Raw genomic sequence first — 20,371 nt, forward strand, 5'->3', positions numbered from 1 at the left:
GTAATAAAATGGAATACTAGGAAAAATTTATCTGCGCTGATAGAGATCAAAATGCTGGTGACCTTGTTGGAGAATATTGACTGGGGCCTGCTGGGATGCTGGAAATGTTGTATATCTTGATCTGGGTTGTGGTTAAACATACGTATGTGTGTTTATGCTTGTGTGTGTGTGTGCACGCACACACACTTAAATATTTTTTGAGCTGTGCATGTATTTGTATATTTTATTATGTGCATTTTATAATAGTAATAAAAAAGAGAATAGGTTTATGCATCTGTTTCATTTTGGGAACATAAACACAGGATATCTATTTATAAAAACCTTACTTCTTAAGTGAGAATAGGGTTGAAGAGCTAGGGGAGGAGAAGGTCATTGTCCTCCCCTAGCTCTTCAACCCTGTATATATTGAGTATATTTTTCATGAGTATATATTTTCATGTAGTTTTAATTTTTGAATCACATTAATGCCTTAAATATTAAATAATAAAATAATATCAATATTTTGAAAACATAATTATGAAAACATAATTTTTATGAGATGGTGGCAGAAACAGATGTTGACAAGTAATAGATGTTGATGAGTAATGTCATATTTTATTTTACAATTACTAGTCTCCCTTGGAGTTATGTTGAAGTCATTTCATTAGTAGTTGGTTAACAAGCTTTAAGAAGAAGGCTGTGAGCTGAAACAGAAGAGCTGACCTCACTCCTTCATATGTTCTCTTTCTTTGCTTTGAGAATCATGGATGATCGCAGTCTGCGACCGTGGAACCACAAAATGGAATTCTTCCTGGATCTCTAAGTCACCACATGGAGCACAGCTACCCTGAAGAATTATTCCACTGGTCTAGGAGTTTTTGAGAATGAGAAATAATCCTTTTTGATTTGGTCACTTGTTTGTCGCCTCAGCATAGTCTAGCACATTCTGACCAATATAGATGTAAAATTGAGGTGATTTGTTGGGAGCGAAGAGAATAGTGGTTATATTAGGGGAATTGGGGAGCGTGAGATAAAGGTTCCCAGTATTCTTTAGAATGAGAATGAGAGCATCTGTAGAATATTATGGCTAGAAGAAAACAAGAGAAATTAGTCTGTTCTTTTCATTTTTAAAGACAAAGAAACTATGACCAGAGCAACTAATCATTAGTCTTGACCCAATCATTGGGTTAAATTCACATAACAAGTTAGTAGCAGAGAAAGGATTGTAAGCCGGTTTCTGGGACTTTGAGAACAGTCTCAGAGGCTAAACATTTACTTAGTGTTATTTAGGATATTCTAAACTTCCTTCAGTTTCCTGGTGATGGTGTTGATGGGAATAGCAGCTATCTGAGCCCCCTTTCAATTTCTCCCCAAAACAATCTGAAGTCACAACACAACCCCCGTTTCATTTCCACTTTACTGTCCTGCCACCTAGTCAGTCCACCATCCATGGGTGACTTGAAATAATCAGGAAATATCTTTTACAAGAAATGGTATTTTCACTTTCTACACTATGCCTCTTGTTGTTTGGACTCTCTTTTCTCCCCTATATATAAGAATAAGAATAAAAAATGCCCGTGGCATTGTTTGAATGAATATCTAGGGGGCCATGTCATTATGTTACAAATTTATTCTTTTTGATTCATAAAAATCTCTTTCTGCTTCAGCATTGTCATTATTTGGTAACTTCCCGCTTGTGTATTTCTCAGGGTTTTGTTGGCTGTATCTTATCCTTACCTCCCCTCCCCCATCTCCCCATTTCTGAGCTATGGCATCGCTAAAGCAGATTACTTTCTGACCTCTCTTTTCCATCTCCACTCTCACCCTGGAGAATAAAGGAGGTCATTGTCACATCATCATTGGGCAGCCAATCAGGTGGGCACCTCCCTTCAATGACCTCTTTGCCCCAGAGGAGTTCTTAGGCCGCTTCAATGGAAGGAGGGAGCCAAGAAGAAGGCCTAGCATAAGCCTGAAGATGATAATTACAACATGGATTGTGTACATTCTCTCCCGGCAAAATGCAGGGTTCCCCTTCCCACCAAAAACCAGTTCGGTAAGTGAAGTTAGTGGTAGCCATGCAGAATTTATCTTCTCATTTATCTTCTCCCTTCTGAGCCCTCTGCTGCACTTCTAGAGGGAAGACCTTACAATGTATAACTGAGTAAAGATGGAGGAGGGGGGCCAGGTCTCTAGGTATTTTGAGAGCATCAGCATATCCATTTGTTGCAGGACGTTGAAGTTGTGGAAAGCGAGGCTGTGTCTGTAGTACAGCACTGGTTGAAAAAAGTGAGTAAAACCCCTTTATGATTCAGGGTGCCCAGAATTCTAGAGCGCTGGCTTCAGTGGGTGCAGGAAGTCCAGGCCTCCCTCTCCCTAGAATGGGAAACTCAAGTTTCGTGGCAAATACAGACTAGAGCTGTGTCTAACACACCAGATGTCCTAGAGGATGCTGGGGCTTGGGTCTTTGTAAGAGATGTGTTGGAATCACCACTAGCCCTGTCCTGCTTCTCAGGGATACTGGAAACAGGGTTTCAGGTATGTCGCCCCAGCTACAGGGTGTCTCAGGAATACCTTGGGGTAAGGCCAAGGACTTAGTGAGTTCCCTGGGATCCCACGGGAAGGTAGCAATAGGAGAGCTCCTTGCGGGACCCGTGAGGTGCAGAGCTTGTATGTGTGGTAGGTGGCATGTGTGTTGTGATGGAGCGGAAGAAAAGGGGAAAGAAAAAACAGAAAGAACTGGGGGCAGATACCAAGTGACACTTTGAGAGGGAAATTACTCACCTTTCAGACCGAAGAAGAGGCTTCCCAGAATATAATGCAGAAGATGTCCAGCAGCGGCCCTCCCGTCCACGGCCAGGATGTGCATGTGTCCAGAGATGTGGTAGCTGAGAGTCTGAGACAGTCATCGTGGGGGGGGGGGGGCGTGGAGAGAGAGGGATGGGGAGGGAAAGGGGGTCCTACTGCAAAGGATCTTGGGCAAGTGGGAGGAGCTCTTTGGGGCTGGGCTCCACCTTAGCCATGGAGTCCTTGCTGGGCAGTGACCCCGTGGACCCTACCCGAATTCCCTAGGTGAAGCACCATCTCTCAAAGTCTGATTTGTTAGCAACACCGAGTCAAGAAGTCCTGGAGGAAAGGACAAGAATCCAGTTTATAAGATGGAGGTAAAGCAGGTCTCATTTGCTCTGAGCCAAGTTGTGGGGAGGGAGAAGCAAAGGAGGCGCAGGCCCCCTCCCCAGGCCCTCTGGCTGACACAAACCCACAGCCATTCTCCTCCAGAGGTCCTGGCTCCTTTGGCCGAGAACATGTGCAGCCTTACTTTGGGACCTTATGGGAATATTTTAGCCATCTTGAAAGCCCGGGTCATTCCTAAGTTTTAAAATTAATTTTGGGGATGGAAAACGGATTGCTCACCGTTTCCTAAATGCTTCCGAATAAACTTCAGAAGGGCACATGCCTGGGTTGCCAGTTTGATCCCCAGATATCTGGGCACCTGGAGAAGGCAGCCAATAGATGTGTCTCTCTCACATCGATGCCTCTCTCTCTCTCTATTTCCCTCTCTCTCCCTCTCCCTCCCTCTCTTTCACTCTCTAAAATCAGAAAAAATATGCTCGGGTGACGATTAACAACAACAAAACACACACACACACACACACACACACACACACACACACACGCCTTTAGGGGTTGGAAAACTGAGATTGCTCACCATTTCCTAAGTGCTTCTGAATAAACTTCAGGCTCCTGTTATTTTTGCAGTTGATTTGTTCAGAAGTGGCTGCACTTTAAAGAGCTAAAAAAAAAAAAAAAAAGGCTCTTAAAATGCAAAAGCCAAAGAAAGCCTTCATCTGCGATGGAGGTGAGAGGACGTTTCCAGGCACCCAGGCTAGAATTATGTGCCCCAGCTCTGGTGGCTCTGCCAGCCCCCCCGCTGCGCTTGCGGGAGCACAGGCATTCCCCATCCTGGCGCTGAACTGCTAGCTCCAGGCAGAGAGAGCAGGCCTGGAACCGGTTGGCTCACCCCCTTGGCATACGCTTCCCTACTCCCTTTCTGGGACGCGTGCTCACTCTGGGTCTCTTTTACCCAGTAGGAGAACCTTGGGATTAAACTGTGAAGGAGCCCTCTCATCTCTGTAGGCTCTTCTTACGTTTCATTCCCTCACTGCCAGCTTTTCCCTCTTCTATCAAAGAGGATATATTTCTCAAGAAATTTATTTTTGCTTCAGGATATCCAATTTTCAGGCGTTTACTCCTTCCAGTGGCATTAGCATTTTAAATGGGGATTCAACTCCTCAGTAATTTCGTAACAGGAAGGGAATTGGAGACCTCCCTGGGAAAGACTTTTTTGCATGGAAAACCTTCCAACAAGTAAAATCGTAAATGTTGGTGACTGTAGTCCGACCACAGCCTTGCACGTGGGAGGCGTGTCGGTGCCTGGCGCGGCTGCACTCGGGACTCGAAGTGTTGCAGTTCCTTGGAGTAGATGCTACGCACATCACCTTCCCCTGTTTTTTTAAACCTTAGCCGTGCGGCACAACTAGGTTAGGGTTTTAAAGACACCCTGCAGGGACCACAGTCATCTCTATATAACTTTTCCACTCTGGATTTCTATGGAGATTTTAAATCAATGAACTCTGTAAGTTCCCCTACAGTCCACCTATTTGCATCAGAAAGTGCACAGCCAGGGAACACACATCCCTTTATGAAGCATCAGTGGAGACTCACTTATTTGTAGATGTGTCTCCGACCACTGGATGTCTGCTAGGCCCTCTGGAAGAGAGAGAGAAAAATAATCAGAGTCCCCAGTCTCAAGGGAAGAAAGTTAACTAGATGGATAAAGCGGGTGAGTGTTAAGGAACGAGAAGGCCTGAGGAATATCTGTGAGAGCTAAGTGTGGGGGCCCGGGTCGCAGCAGTCCCAGGCTGGCTGCCAGGTACTCAGGAAAGGTTTCCTGCAGGACATTTGTTTGGACTGACCCATGAACCGGGCAAGGCCTTGTTAAACGGGCGGGGGTGGGCCTCCCACAGATGCAAGAGCCTTGGTAATTTAGCCAGTTGGATCTGGCCTCCAAGGCCCAGTCCCATGGCCCCTTCTTCTCTGAGGCCTCTCCTCTACCCCTTCTGTTGGGGGTAATCTCTCCTTTCTCTGGAACCCCTTCATCTTTCTTCTCTCTGTGGGCACTGACCCAGCTCCTCCTGTCATGAGCGATATTCACGAGCACACCTACCTCCCCCAGACAGTATGGATTCTGTCTCACATTAAAAGCTACAAAGAACATATCTAGAACCAGGCGTTATCAGGGAAGGCCGTTTCAGCAGACATGGAGGTGGGGGAGCCAGTGGGCAGGCTGATTTCACTGGAGTGGAGAGTCTGTGAGCGGAGGAGGGGCCCATGCAGTTGGGAAGGACAGGAAAGGGGACCATGGGGAGGGAGGGAGACAAATCCTGCGGGGTGAAATAAAAACAACAGCCCAATGAAGTGCCTGCCGATTCTTTGTGATAGAATTTTCTAGGAGTATCTCTAAACCACGGTGACTGTGGCACAATGCTGATCATAAAGAGCTGATAACGAAGTTGGAGAGGAATTCAGGAGGGGTGAAGTCCATGTCTTTTAAGACCACTGCACTGCTGTCTAATTTTAGGAAAAGCATTGAACCTATTTCCTCCACACCCCTTAGAACCATTTGCAATTTCCCAAGATTATTGGGTGGGTCAGGGGTACTTTGTTTGTAAAAAGAACACTTTGAGCTCCAGGTATTGGAAGGGTCAAGGACCAGCTGAAAAGTTGGTGGCAATGGGATCAACACTAATTCACATGACTGTGACCCTAGCAGTTTCATGATGCCTAGTGAAAAAAAAAACCTGGAAAAATCCCAGGCTTTGAATGGTGTATTGCAGCCATACCCGCATCTTCCAAGTGCCAAGTGAGGTGAGAGATGATGTTATGCGCAGCCGGATAGAGCAGGTGAGACGAAGGTAAGCTCCCGGGGCAGGTTGATTTGTGTTTCTAACGGGACTGGTGGGGTGGGGTGGGCTGCTGGCCTCACTTCTGACGGTCTCCCTTAGCTCCAGCTCAGGCCTAGGTCTGGCGGAGCCCGGAGCCCCCCTGGGCTGAGCGCCTCTTTGTAAGACTGTTCCCAGGTCTAGGTGGGGTGATGGCCCAGCTGTGGGCTGCCTGCCGCACCCCGCCTGCGGCCATGGTCTGGGAGCGCTCTCGGGTGGGCCCTGCCATGCCTTGCCCCTCTTCTCTGTGCCCTGCAGCCTGTGCCACCTCAGTGATGAATCATCTCAGGATTCTCATGACAGAAGCTCCCTGGACTGCTGAGGGCAACAGGTGAGAGGGCTGCCAGGTGAGGAGCCGGCAGAGAAGACAGCTGTGGTCTGGGGCAGGGTTTGATAACCAGGTTTAGCCTTTCCCTACTGGGAGAGCCTGCATTTGGGGGGGGGAGGCAGCTGCCTTAGGCTCTTTCTTAAGAGCTTTAAGAAATTTTTTCAATTTTTTTTTTAAAAAAATTCTTTTAAAAATTAAATTTATTGCGGTGACATTGGTTAATAGGATCATATAGGTTTCAACTGTACATTTCTACATACAACATCTGTATATTACATTGTGTGCCCGCCACCCAAAGTTAAACCATCTTCCGTCCCCGTATATTAGGACCCCTCCACCCCCATGACCCCCACCCCTTTCCCTCTGGTAACCACCACACTGCTGTCTGTGTGTGTGCACGAGTTTCAGTTTTATATCCCACATATGAGTGAAATCATATGGTCCTTAGCTTATTCTGACTCACTCATTTCACTTAGCATGATATTCTCAAGGTCTTTCATGTTGTCACAAATGGCAGGATCCCACCCTTTCCAGGGGCTGAGTAGTGTCCCATTGCGTCTTCTTTATCCAGTCCTGTGCTGAAGGACACTTTGGTTGTCGCCATGTCTCAGCCCCATGAATAATGCAATGAACACAGGGGTGCGTATATCTTTGCGAATAAATGTTTTCGAGTTTTTTGGGTAGATACCCGGAAGAGGGATTCCTGAGTCATATGGTAGCTCTATTCTTAATTTTTGAGGAACCGCCAGGCTGTTTTCCATAGTGTCTGTACTAGGTTTCATTCCCACCAGCAGTGAATGAGGGCTCCCTTTTCCTCACAACCTCTCCAACACTGGTTAATTAAACTGTCTCGTGGATAATAGTCATTGATAATGAGGCGGTATCTCATTGCAGTTTTGATTTGCATTTCCCTAATAGTGAAGTTGAGCTTCTTTTCATGTATCTGTTGGTTGTTTGTATGTCTTCTTGGGAGAGGTTTCTGTTCAGGTCCAGTGCCCTTTTTTTTTTTTTTTTTAAATATATCTTTATTGATGTCAGAGAGAGGAAAGGAGAGAGAGAGATAGAAACGTCAATGATGAGAGAGTCATTGATTGGCTGCCTCCTGCACGCCCCCGACTGGGGATCGTGCCCACAACCCGGGCATGTGCCCTGACTGGGAATCGAACCCCGATCGCCTGGATCCTAGGTCGATGCTCAATCGCTGATCCGCGCCTGGCAGGGCGCCCATTTTTTAATTGGATTGTTTGGTGTTGAGTTGTATGATTTCTTTATATATTTTGGATATTAAACCTTTGTTGGGGGTGTTGTTTGCAAATATCATCTCCCATTTGGTAGGTTGCTTTTTTGCTTTGTTGTCAGTTTCTTTCGCTATGCAGAAGCTTTTTAGTTTGATACAGTCCCATTCATGCATTTCTGCCTTTACTTCCTGGCCTTTAGGGTCAAATTCATAAAATGTTCTCTAAGACCAAGGCCCATAAGTTTTGTACCTATGTTTTCTTCTATGTAATTTATTGTTTCAGGTCTTATACTTAGATCTTTGATTCATTTTGAGTTAATTTTTGTACATGGGGACAAACTGTAATCTAGTTTCATTCTTTTGCATGTGTCCTTCCAGTTTTCCCAGCACCATTTATTGAAGAGGCTGGCTTTTCTCCATTGTGTGTTTTTGTCTCCTCTGTCGAAAATGCCTATATACATGTGGTTTTATTTCTGGGCTCTTAATTCTCTTCCATTGATCTGTGTGTCTGTTTTTCTGCCAATACCATGCTGTTTTGATGATCATAGCTCTATAGTATAATTTGAAGTCAGTAGTGTGGTACCTCTGGCTTTGTTCTTTTTCCTCAGGATGGCTTTGGCTATTTGGGGTCTTCTGTGGTTCCATACAAACCTGATGATTTTTTGTTATATTTCTTTAAGAAATGACATTGGGATATTGATGGGAATTGTATTAAATCTGTGTGTTGCTTTGGGTAATATGGCCATTTTAACTATGTTGATTCTTCCAATCTGTGAGCACAGAATATCTTCCCATTTTGTGCATTTTTCAACTTTGAATTATGCTTCGTAGTTTTCAGTAGGTAGGTCTTTCACGTCCTTTGTTAAGTTTAATCCTAGGTATTTTATTCTTTTGGCTGTAATTGCAAATGGAATTGTTTTTTTCATTTCTTTTTCTGAAGTTTCATTATTAGTACACAGGGAGGCAGTAGATTTTCGTACGTTGATTTTTGTATCCTGCAACTTTACTGTATTTATTTATTTAAACTATTTGTTTCTAATAGTTTTTTGGTGGAGTCTGTAGGGTCTTCTCTGTAATCATGTCAGCAAAAAGTGACACTTTACTTCTTCCTTCCCAATTTGGATGCCTTTTATTTCTTCCTCTTGCCTTATTGCTCTGGCTAGGACTTTGAGAATTACACTGAATAAGAGTGATGAGGGTAGGTATCCTTGTCTTGTTCCTGATTTTAGAGGAAAAGTTTTTAGTTTTTCAACATTGAGTATGATATTGGCTGAGGGTTTGTCATATATGGCCTTTATTATGTTGAGGTACTTTTTTTCTATACTTATTTTATTGAGTGTTTTAATCATAAATGGATGTTGTATCTTATCAGATGCTTTTTCCTGCATCTGTTGATAAGATCATATGATTTTATACTTTTTTTGGTAATGTGGTGTATTACATTGATCAATTTGATTATGTTGAACCACCCTTGTGCCCCTGGAATGAACCCCACTTGATCGTGATGTATTATTTTTTAAATGTATTGTTGTATTCAATTTGCTAATATTTTGTTTAGGATTTTTGCACCTGTAGTCATCAGAATTATTGGTCTGTGGTTTTCTTTTTTGTGTTCTTTTTGCCAGGTTTTGGTATCAGGATTATGCTGGCCTCTTTTGGAAGAGTTTGAGAAGGATAGGTTTCAAATCTTTGAATGTTTGGTAGAATTCACTGGTGAAGCCATCTGGTCCTGGGCTTTTATTTTTGGGGAGGTTTTGATGGTTGTTTCAATTTCCTTACTGCTGATTGGTCTATTTAGATTTTCCAATTCATGATTCAGTCTAGGAAGGTTATGCATTTCTAGGAACTTATCCATGTCTTCTAGGCTATTGGATTTGGTCGCATATAGTCTTTCATAGTATTCTACTATGATCCTTATATCTGCGACGTCTGTGGTGACTTCTCTCTCATTTCTGATTTTGTTTGTATGGGTCTTTTATCTTTTTTCCCTAGTGAGCCTAGCCAGGAGTTTGTTAATTTTATTAATCTTTAAAAAGAAGCAGCTTTTTGTTGTATTAAATTTTTGTATGGTCATCTTGTTCTCTATTCCATTCAATTCTGTCTAATTTTTATGATTTCCTTACTTTTGCTGACTTTGGGTTGCTTTTGTTCTTTTTCCAGTTTTTTTAGATGTGATATTGGATTGTTTACTTGGAATTTCTCTTGTTTCTTGACATAGGCCTGTAGTGATATAGATTTCCCTCTTATTACTGCTTTTTCTGCATCCCAGAAGTTTTGATGTGTTGAACTGTCATTCTCATTTCTCTCTGCCTTCTGATCTCACTTTTTATTTCTTCTTTGACCCAGCTATTTTTTAGGGGTATGTTGTTTCATCTCCATGTATTTGTGGGTTTCTTTATTTTTTGCATTTGATTTCTAATTTCAAGGCATCGTGGTCAGAGAATAGTTGATATAATTTCAGACTTCTTGAATTTGCTGATGCTAGTTCTGTGACCCAACATGTGGTCTGTCCTTGAGAATGTTCCATGTGCCCTGGAGAAGAAGGTATAAGCTGATGTTCTGGGATGAAGGACTCTGCAAATGTCAGTTATGTCCATTTGGTCTAATGTGTCATTTAAGGCTGATACTTCTTTATTGATTTTCTGTTTGGATGATCTATCCATAGCTGTCAGTGGAGTATTAAGGTCCCCAACTATGATTGTGCTTCGGTCTGTTTCTCTCTTTAGTTCTATGAGTAGTTGTTTTATATATTTTGGTGCTCCCTGGTTGGGTGCTTATATATTGAAAAGTGTTATGTCTTCTTGCTGTAACATCCCCTTTATCATTATAAAGTGTCCATTTTTGTCTCTTGTTACCTTTGTTATCTTAAAATCTATTTTGTCAGGTATAAGTATGGCTACACCTGCTTTTCTGTGAATGTTGTTTGCTTGAAGAATTACTTTGAATCTACCTTTGTCTTTGCAGCTTAGATGTCTCTCTTGTAGGCAGCATACGGTTGGGTTTTTTTGTTTTGTTTTTGTTCTTTTAAAATCCAGTCGGCTACTCTGTGCCCCTTTATTGATGAATTCAGTCCATTTACAGTTAGGGTAATTATTGATATATGAGGATTTCCTCTAACCATTTTATCTTTTGTTTTTTGGTAACTCTGTGCCTCATTGGTTCTTTTTGTGTGTTTCCATCTGATGTTTTTCTTTAGTGGTATTCCATGCTTCTTTCCTCTGTTTCCTCTTTTTTAAAACTCTGTGTCTTAGCTTTGGTGTTTTTGTGTGTGTGTGGTTACCATTAGATTTATGAAAAACAAAGATTCTTATACAGTAGTTTTTTTTCTTTATTTTGAGTGCATCTGATCTCCATACTCCTTTGCAAATTCATACCTTTATCCCCCCCTCTTTTTTGTTTTTGTTTTTGGTCTCAGATTACCCCCGTTTGTACTTTAAGTTTTTCAGTGACCTTACTCTTAGTGTTATGCCCTTTTACTCTTTGTTTCAGGCAGAGTAACTCCCTTGAGTACTTCCTGCAGTTGAGGTCTTCTGACGATAAATTCCCTCAGCTTCTGTATTTTTGGAAAAGCCTTTATTTCTCCTTCATATTTAAAGGATAACTTTGCTGGATATATTATTCTTGACTAGTAATTTCTCTCTTTCAGTAGTTTGAATATTTGGTTCCAGTCTCTTCTGGCTTATAGACTCCCTGCTGAGAAGTCTGATGATAACCTGATAAGTTTTCCTTTATAGGTCACTTCCTTCTTTTCTCTGGCTGCATTGAAAATTGTTTCTTTGTCATTATTTTTTAACAGTTTTAATACAATGTGCCTTGAAGAGGGCTTATTTGATTAGGGTAAGTAGGTGTTCTGTTTGGTTCTTGGATTTGAGGATCTAGTTCTTTCCATAGGTTTGGGAAATTCTCATCTGCTATTTGTTTGAATAGACTCTCTGTTCTCTTCACCCTCTCTTCTTCTTCCGGAATGCCTATTATTCTAATATTGCTTTTTCTGATGGAGTCAGGTAGTTCTCATAGAGCTCTTTCATTTTAATTTATGCGCAGGATTTTCCCTTCTTCCACCTGCATCATTTCTAGGTTTTTATCTTCTGTATCACTAATTCTTTTCTTCATCGGTTCAGCTCTTTTTCCTATGTTCACTAGTTCATTCTTGATCTCTCTTATTGAATGTGTCATCTCCAGAATTTATGTTTGGTTCTTTTTTAAAGTTTCAGTCTCTTTGGTAAAATGCTCATTTTGTTCACTAATACATTTTCTGAGTGCATTAAATTTCTTGTATTTTCTCACATCTCATTGAGTATTTTCAGAATTGCAATATTGAATTCTCTGTCATTTATGTCACATATTTCCATGTGGTACAGTTTGTTTTCTGGAGATTTTAAAATTTTCTTTCTGAGCTGCCTACCTTAGTTAGTCAAGGTATTTGATGGGCTCTTCTGTTTAGGCATCTATGTATTGCATTTTTTTAGCAGATTACTATGAAGAAGTATTTCTACTATTTTCCAGTAGGTGGGGCTGAATCACAAGTTTTTTTAGCTCTGTGAAATCCCAAAGCTGACCTCTGTGGCTGTGACAGTAGAGCCATGATGCTTGGAGATGAGGTTAGTTTTGCCCTCTTAGTGATGGTGACCTTGGACCTCCTCAGGGGTGCCCGGTCATGCATCCCAACTGGGGATCAGTCACAGAAGGAAATAGTGATTCTGTGGTAATAGTTCTCTACAACCTGACACCAAGGGCAATGGGAGACAAGTTTTGGGAGTCTACAGGGCACCAGGACTCTGTGGCTTTCTTTCTTTGTTTGGGATGCAAACTACCTGACAGCTGTGGCAGAACCCTTGTGCTGTGTCTTTGCCCAAATCTTTAGGCTCAGCCACAGTCTGCACTGCTTACCCTTGCCAGGAGTGCCCAATGAGTCTCTCTGCTCATCCCAGCTGAAGGAAGCGCTAGCTATAGCCAACTTCCTCCCCTCTCCAGGGTGAGCCTGCCTTGAGCTCCAGGCCGCAGGGCTGCATCCATGGCCAGTCTGAGCTCTCCTTCCTTCTCACCTCCCTTCTTTGTTCCCATTTGTCCACCTTTAGATGCTTCAATGCATGATCTCTTGGGTGTGCCTGTATGTTGAGTGGGGAATCTTTTGTTAAGTTATAGCTGTTCAATTTGTTGAAATTTCAGGGGGAGAAACCCAGGGGATCTCTCACACCACCATTCCTCTGACATCACTAGCCAAATTTCTGGAAAGACTTAAAGACAAGTTCAGATTGGCCTTTTTGACTCTTTTAACTGTGGTGTCATAAACTGGTGCTTCTCACCTGTGCACAGGCCTGGAGATCACCTGATATCTGGTGGTAGGTCATGGTGAGGCCTGTGGCTCTACATTTCTGATGCTCACAGGCAATGCCACTGCTGGTCTGCTGACCCCGTTTTGAACCACAAGGTCACAAGGCACTGGAATCAGGAGTGAATGTGCAGAAGTTTTGGCCCTGCCATCAAGTAGGGCTATGATTTGAGTCACTTGGCCTCTTGGCCTGCACTTGGTAGCAGTGGTCAAAACAGTGGCTCTTTATGTGGCTCTGGAAGTTGGAAAGCCATCCATTCAGGAAATGGCTACTGCACCCTTGCCAGGAGTGAAAGACTGCTGGCTGTCTTGGGGGAAGGAGCTGAAGAAGTGATTTAGATACAGCTGACTCCCAACAAGCTTAAAGGAAGACCACAGAAATGTAATGTGGCATTTATTGAGCACTTACTGTATGCCAGCTCCTGCACAAGGCACTTTGTCAAGATTTCTCATCTGATTCAAAACAACCTTATGAGGAGGGCATCGTTTGTGCCCATTATGCAGATGGCAGAGGTCAAGTTAAGACTTGGGAGCAGACGCTGGTTGCAGTCCAGCTTCCCCATGGGTGGGTTGCTTTATGCTTTTGGTGGCTCAGTTTCCTCAGACTTTGGAATGTTGCCTCAAGGACGGTGGCATTCAGCCTGTGCTAAATGCCACATCAATGGTCTGCTAGTATTAATTGAGATGAAGAAGCTGAGGTGCTCACAGGGGCTTCTGAAGTTTGAAACAGCCAGGCTTCAGTCCCAGATCTTTCTGACACACCACCACTTGTTCCTCCCTTGGGTTTTTCTGCTCTTTACATCCAATTCTATGAAGGGCCATCCAGGGTAAATCCTTCCCTTCCTCACCCCACATATCTGTGATGTCCCCTGTGGTCATTTCTCTGCTTCCCAGGTTGATGTCCTTCAGGGTCAAAGGGCAGCCTGTGTAAGAAAAACACTCACCTCCTCTTTGACCTGAGGAGCAACCACACCTGGGCAGAGAGAATCCGGTGGATGAGCCCTTCCTTGTGACAGTGGCAGCATTGGGATATTGTCAGTGAACTGCTAATAAAGAGACATGCTATTTAACCACCATCCTGGCCTCTGGTGTGAGTGCTTTGCCATTTATTCACCCACTCATACACTTATCAAACACTGAGCTCCTCATGGCTCGCCTCTGGGGACACACAGCTTTTAGGCCTGGGAGAGACAGAATACAGGCCATCACAGAGGTGTATTCCTGGAACGTTAGGAGGGGAGCTGGAGAGAACTGGGGTGGGCTGAGGCAGGATGATTTCCTCCGGTAAGTGTGGCTTGTTTGTTTCACTCAGGTGTTTATTTTTTCTTTCTCTAGCACATTTCCTTTCTTTATGGAGATCCAAGTTTCTGACCTATTTCCTTTGCCCTCTTTCTGAAGATCTTTGAACACTTCTTGAAAATCAGGTTACTGGCTACGATTTCCTTTGAGTTTTGTCTGAGAATATTTCTACTTCACGTTTGAAGGACAATTTTGAAGGATATAGAGTTCTAGGTGTTCTTTTTCTTTCAGCACTTTGGATATTTTGCTCCACTCCCTTCTGGCATGGTTTCTGAAGGAAAGTTGAATATAATATTCATCCTTACCCTTCCATGGGTAAGGTGTCCCCCCTTCCCCCCCCGACTTTCAATTTTTCTTGTGTCTTTGATTTTCTGTAGTTTAAATGTGACAGGCCTAGGTGTAGATTTTTTTGGTTTTTACTATACTTGGTTCGGAGCTTCCTGAATCTGTTGTTTGGGATCTGTCATTAGTTTCCAAAAGTTCTCAACTATTACTTCAAATATATTTTCCTTCCCCTTCATTTTTCTTTTTCTGCTATCCCCATTAAGTGTATGTTACACATTTTGTAATTGTCCCCCTGTTCTTGGATATTCTGTTCAACTTTTTTTTTTGGTCTCATTCCTTTTCAGTTTTGGAAATTTCTATTGACATTTCTTATAATGCACCAATGTTTCCTTGGCCATGCCTAATCTACAGAGTAGCCCATTAAAGGCATTTTTCACTTCTATTACAGCATTTACTATTTCTTGCATTTCTTGTTTTGTTTTTTTAAAAAAATCCTCACCCGAGGATAGTTTTTACCGTTGCTTTTCAGAGCGAGAGAGGGAGAGAAACACTGATGTGAGAGACACATTGATTGGTTGCCTCCCACACATGCCCTGACTGGGATTGGGGATCGAGCCTGTAACTGAGACCTGCCCTTGGCCAGAATCAAACCTGGAGCCCTTCAGCCTGCAGGCCGACTCTCTAACCACTGAGCCAAACCAGTCAGGGCTTGCATTTCTGTATGAGTTTTTCTTAGAGTTTTCATCTCTTTCATTGCCCGTCTGTTCTTGCATATTGTCCACTTTTTCCATTGGAGCCCTTTGACTATTAATCATACTTGTTCTAAATTCCCAGTCTGATAATTCCAACATCTCTGACATAGCACTCTGATTTCTGATGCTTGGTTTATTTCTTCAGATTATACTTTTTACCTGTTATCATTCTTTGTAATTTTTTGTTGAAAGCCAGACATGATATATGAGGTAAAGGATCTGAGGTAGATAGGCCTTTAGTGTGGGGATTTCTTTGTCTGCTAAGGTGTTAAACTGTGTTTATACTTTCCAGAAGCTGAGGTTTCAGAGGTTAAAATTGTCTCTGGTGTCCTTGTTTTTGTCTTTCCTGTTGCCTTTGGGTTTCCCTGGAGACTTCTCCTTAAATAGGGTCTGAGCTTTTCTGTTCTTTCAGCCATAACCCTCTGTTATTATACAGGAGTCCTATTGATGTGGTGGTGAGGTGTGAGGAAGACGGGGAAGTGTCCTGTAATCCTCTGATTAGGCTCAGTCTCTTAGTGAGCTTGTGTCCCTGGCCTGTGACCTTCACAAGTGCTTCTCGGCTTTTCTTTCTCCCTCCCCTCAGGAGAGGCAGGAAGTCTAGAGGGCCTGGAGTTGGATATTTTTCTTTCCTAACTATGTAGGCTCTGGGAAGAGTTTTCCTGAGGGCAGGTCTTTGTTAAGGAGAACAGAACACTCTAGACAAAACTCAAAATGGTTATTGTCCTCTCCTCTTGCTGATCTTCACTGTGAGAACCTGGTGGGGCTCCTGGAGGTAAAAGTCAGGAAGTGTGGGGGCTTCCTTAAGACTGGCTTCCAGACTTAGCTCTCAAGCTTGTCCACACCGAGCTACAAGAAATTTGTCAATCACAGATTAAACTTTCTTACCCTAGCACTGGTTTCCTGGAAGTGTCTGCACCTGGGCTTTTGCCCAAATTGTGAATCTCTATATCCACCTGTCTGTCTCTCCACTGTTCAGGTCGCCGGTTTTCCCTGTGACCTCAGATCTCTGCTGGATCTAGAAAGAGTTGTTGGTCTTCAGTTCAGCATTTTTTATTATTGTGAGGGTGGGAGTGACAACTTTATCTGACTGGAAACTGGAAGTTTTATTAAAAGTTTTGGGTGTCTACTAGAATGACAGCTAATGTTTACTGAGTACTTACTCTGTGCCAGGTACTATCTAAGCACTTACTCCAAGAAACCCTTTGATCAAATACTGTTATTATTAGAGAGGAGACAACATAAGACCAAGAAGGTTAAGTACCTTGACCACAGTTGCTTTGGTGACAGGAGAGTCAGAACTTAGCCTGTCTTTCTGGCTCCCAAGCCGCCTTTCTCAACCACGTGTGGGCCTGGGTTAAGTGTGGGGAATACGGCAATGAGACCCACCCTGTCCCTGGCCTGCTGGAACTTTTATTTTGACAGATGAGCAAATTTGAAGTGAACTCATTATTTATTAGTCACAAGTTTCACAACTATTATAAAGAAGTATTCTATGGAATGGGAACTCGCTCTACTTGGAGAAGACAACAGATTTATTTTTGATTATTTTAAAATCATTACTCCCATTTTATAGATGAAAAACTGAAAGTTCAGAGAGGTTAAGTAGCTTTCCTGATGTCACACAGCCATTAAACAGCATAACCAGGATTTGAGTCCAAGCAATCTCAGAGCCCTTACCCAGCCCACTGTAGAGATAAGCTGGGATGAGGGCTCATTTTGGTAGGTGGTGGTGGTGATGGTGAGCTTTGGCCAGCAGACACCGGGAAGAGGGCAGGGTCAGGGGAAGGGACAGAAGGGAGAGAAGAGCATGTAGTAGTTAACCAGGCAGAGGGCAGGGGAGCAGCCCTGGGGAGTGGCAGGGGAGAGGGCTCTGAGCTGAGGACAGGAGCATGGTGTGACAGAGGAACTGCTAAAAGGCCACTTTAGCTGGATGGGAGTGGGAAGGAGAGGGTCACGGAGGAAGATGTTGAGAGGGGAGCCAAGGCCAGAGCCTGCGGGGTGTGCACCTTGTTAAGGATCCTGGCCTTTTCCCAGCAGAGATGGGGAGCGCAGCAATGTGAGGCAAAAAGTGACCATCCACGTGAAGGCAGGCGGTGGCACAGGGTGCAGCAGGGTCCCCGGGGAAGTGAAGGGGCGGAGAGAAACGGGGGGGGGTCTGAGACATCACCCATGGGGCTTGGCAACACGTGGCACCTGGGGCGTGGGGGAAAAGAAAGGCCCTGGGGCGCAGCTGGCAATGGAGCTGCCATTCACTGAGAGGCGGTCTCAGCTGGCTGTGGGGAATAAGTTCAGTTTGGGCCATAATTTGGGTACCAGAATGGTGATGTCAAGCAGGTAAGTGGACAGACAAGACTGGGTCAGCCTTGGACGGTTTGGCTCAGTGGTTAGACCAAAGGGTCCCAGGTTCGATTCCTGGCCAAGGGTATGTACCTCGGTTGCAGGCTCGATCCCTGGCCCCTGCCAGGGACCGTGTGGGAGGCAACCAATCTATGTGTCTCTCTCACATGGGTGTTTCTCTCTCTCTCTCTCTCTCTCTCTCTCTCTCCCTTCCCCTTCACTATCTCTAAGAAAAATCAATGGAAAAAGTATCCTCTGGTGAGGAGTAACAACAGCAACAACAGCAACAAGAAGGCTGGGCTGGCATGCAGGGGTCCAGGTGGCACATGAGAGGGCCTGGGGGCAAAGAAGAGCCTGGCCTTTTGGAGGGTTCAGCTGCAATATAGGCCTGGGCAGGGGAGTGGTGGACGAGAGGCGCTCGTCAGCTGGTCAGCTGTCCTGGAGGCAGCCTTGCTCTTCCAATCGATCTTTCACTCAAGCCTTGGGAAGGCAAGGAGCGGCCGGTGCTCAGGCCGCCGGAGCTCAAGGGCTGTGGGAGCTCCTTCATCACAACTTCGCAGAGACAAAGCCCTCTCCACTCTGCGAACTTAAAGGCTGTTTTGCCAGCTCCCACCAGATGGCACCATTTCCATACAAAACATTTTCTGAAGGCGAACTAGTCTTTCTGAGACAGGTCGCACATGCTGCAGAGTTTAGGTTTTAACACCATTTGGCAAGCCTAGACAGATGAAGGGCCGTCAGGTATCCAGTTTAGTGGTGAATACAGTTCACATTCACATACGTGAACTGAGCTACTCGTTCAAATAAAACTTAGTGAGCATTTGTACCAGCGATGTGCTAGGTCACAGGGCTGTCCATGTGCATATTCTGTCATATCCTCAAGGAGCTCAGAGTGGAGGGTCTGACATGCAAACAAATAATGCAGTGTGGTGCGAAAACAAACCAAAAGAATACAAATGGCAGAGCAGAGGAGGGGGAGATTCTCTCTGCTTGAGAGAAAACGTGCCAGTCCCAGCAGAGGTGACATTTAGCAGAGGCTCCTCCAGACTCTGGCAGCAAAGGAGGGGTCTTCCAGGAAAGGGAAACCCACATGGGAAGGCAAAGGATGCTCGGGGAACTGGGCCGGCTCTCCATGTTCGGGATGCAAGGTGAGAACAGCAGGGGAGGAGGTTGAGAGGTGCACAGGTTTCGGTCATGCAGGTGGGTGCAAAATAGCCCCATGAGACCTGGCTTGAGGACCCAGAGGGAAGGAGCGGAGCCTGACACACTGGCCAGGAAGGCTTCTCAGGGAGAGCTGTGCACAGGGGCCCAGCTTCAGGCACTTGACAAGGAGGGAGCGCCCATGAGCTCAGAAAGCAAAGACCTTCAGTTTTCTGCTCGGACCTGGTTGGTAACAGTCCAGGAGCTCATAAACTCTGCCTGTCTCCCACAAACATCTGGAGTTTGGGGAGAGAGGGACCCACATTAGTTTTATAGCTGCAGCTTCTTCAAAACCCAGGGAGGAAATGAAATCATTAAGTGGCTCAAATGGAGTTTTGTTCTGTGCACGATTAACCCCAGGAGGGGAGTTCGAGAACAAATATGCCTCCTCTACCTGTATTACAGGGGGACTGATCCACGGTAAATTAAAAGAAAATCACAGGCAAATTTGGAACCAGTCAGCTGTGACCAAGCCATTTGTATAGTTAAATGGAGCAGAAAGAGCTAATAAAGGCTTTGTGGGTCATGGATCCCTCTGTAAGGGGAGGGTGGAGGAGATGGGGGTGGGCAGGTGGGCGTGGAGCTGGTCCAGGTGCTGATGCACCCAGAAGTCTCACCTGGGACTCTGGAGGTGGTGGTTGGGGGAGGGGCAGGTGTGGCCTCTTCTCCTCCGGATGCCGTCATTTCCTAAAGGAGAGGCCCTTAATCCTAGACTCAGCCTCTGCCTCTGGTGTCTCATAGAAGACACAGTCCATCCCCACAGAGCAGAGCCTGGGGACACCAGGAGGACAGGAGCACAGTCCTGAGTCTGTCCCTGGGGAGGGAGATGGGGACACCAGGAGGACAGGAGCACCCTCCTGAGTCTGTCCCTGTGAGGGAGGTGGGGGCGCCAGGAGGACAGGAGCACAGTCCTGAGTCTGTCCCTGCGAGGGAGGTGGGGACGCCAGGAGGACAGGAGCACACTCTTGAGTCTGTCCCTGCGAGGGAGGTGGGGACGCCAGGAGGACAGGAGCACAGTCCTGAGTCTGTCCCTGCGAGGGAGGTGGGGACGCCAGGAGGACAGGAGCACACTCTTGAGTCTGTCCCTGCGAGGGAGGTGGGGACGCCAGGAGGACAGGAGCACAGTCCTGAGTCTGTCCCTTCGAGGGAGATGGGGACGCCAGGAGGACAGGAGCACAGTCTTGAGTCTGTCCCTGCGAGGGAGGTGGGGACGCCAGGAGGACAGGAGCACAGTCCTGAGTCTGTCCCTGTAGGGAGGTGGGGACGCCACGAGGACAGGAGCACAGTCCTGAGTCTGTCCCTGGGGAGGGAGGTGCAAGTTAGGGACTTAAGGTCAGGTGCGCTAAGGAGCAGCGCGGAGCGCGGTGGGGCCCCAGGGCGGAGACCCAGCCAGTGCCGGGCGCTGAGGGCGCGGGGGCTCTGGGCCATCCCGGGGGAACGTGAGGCCCGGCCGAGCCTGCAGGGGAGCGAGCGCGGCTGCTGTTCGGTCGCCGAGGGCTCTGGGCAGAGGCAAGGCCGGGGCAGAGTCGGGCGGGAGCGCCGCCGGGACGGGCGGCTGGAGGGCTGCGAGCAGGGCCCGCTCCGCCGGCGGCCTTCCGGGCTCGGGCCGCACCAGGCGCAGCG

At 45.5% G+C, this 20,371-nt stretch overlaps 1 protein-coding gene across 1 annotated transcript; it reads left to right on the top strand.

Moving 5' to 3' along the window:
- Positions 1 to 1,954: 1,954 nt before the first annotated feature.
- On the top strand, positions 1,955 to 6,300 carry SPATA19 (spermatogenesis associated 19). The gene is made up of 6 exons (XM_016219123.2): positions 1,955 to 2,032; positions 2,209 to 2,265; positions 2,768 to 2,860; positions 3,049 to 3,140; positions 5,874 to 5,951; positions 6,237 to 6,300. Exons 1-6 carry the CDS (start codon positions 1,955 to 1,957, stop codon positions 6,298 to 6,300), a joined length of 462 nt encoding a protein of 153 aa, XP_016074609.2.
- Positions 6,301 to 20,371: the final 14,071 nt, after the last annotated feature.

The sequence above is a fragment of the Miniopterus natalensis genome, chromosome 20 (assembly GCF_054644295.1).
Source record: "Miniopterus natalensis isolate mMinNat1 chromosome 20, mMinNat1.hap1, whole genome shotgun sequence".
Lineage (NCBI taxonomy): Eukaryota > Metazoa > Chordata > Mammalia > Chiroptera > Miniopteridae > Miniopterus > Miniopterus natalensis.

Excerpts from the sequence above, each read along its gene's own strand:
- SPATA19 (XM_016219123.2), top strand. The coding sequence starts at position 1,955 with ATGATAATTACAACATGGATTGTGTACATTCTCTCCCGGCAAAATGCA. Across the intron at positions 2,033-2,208 it reads TCCCACCAAAAACCAGTTCG|GACGTTGAAGTTGTGGAAAG; the intron begins GTAAGTGAAGTT and ends CATTTGTTGCAG. Across the intron at positions 3,141-5,873 it reads ATCCAGTTTATAAGATGGAG|CCATACCCGCATCTTCCAAG; the intron begins GTAAAGCAGGTC and ends GGTGTATTGCAG.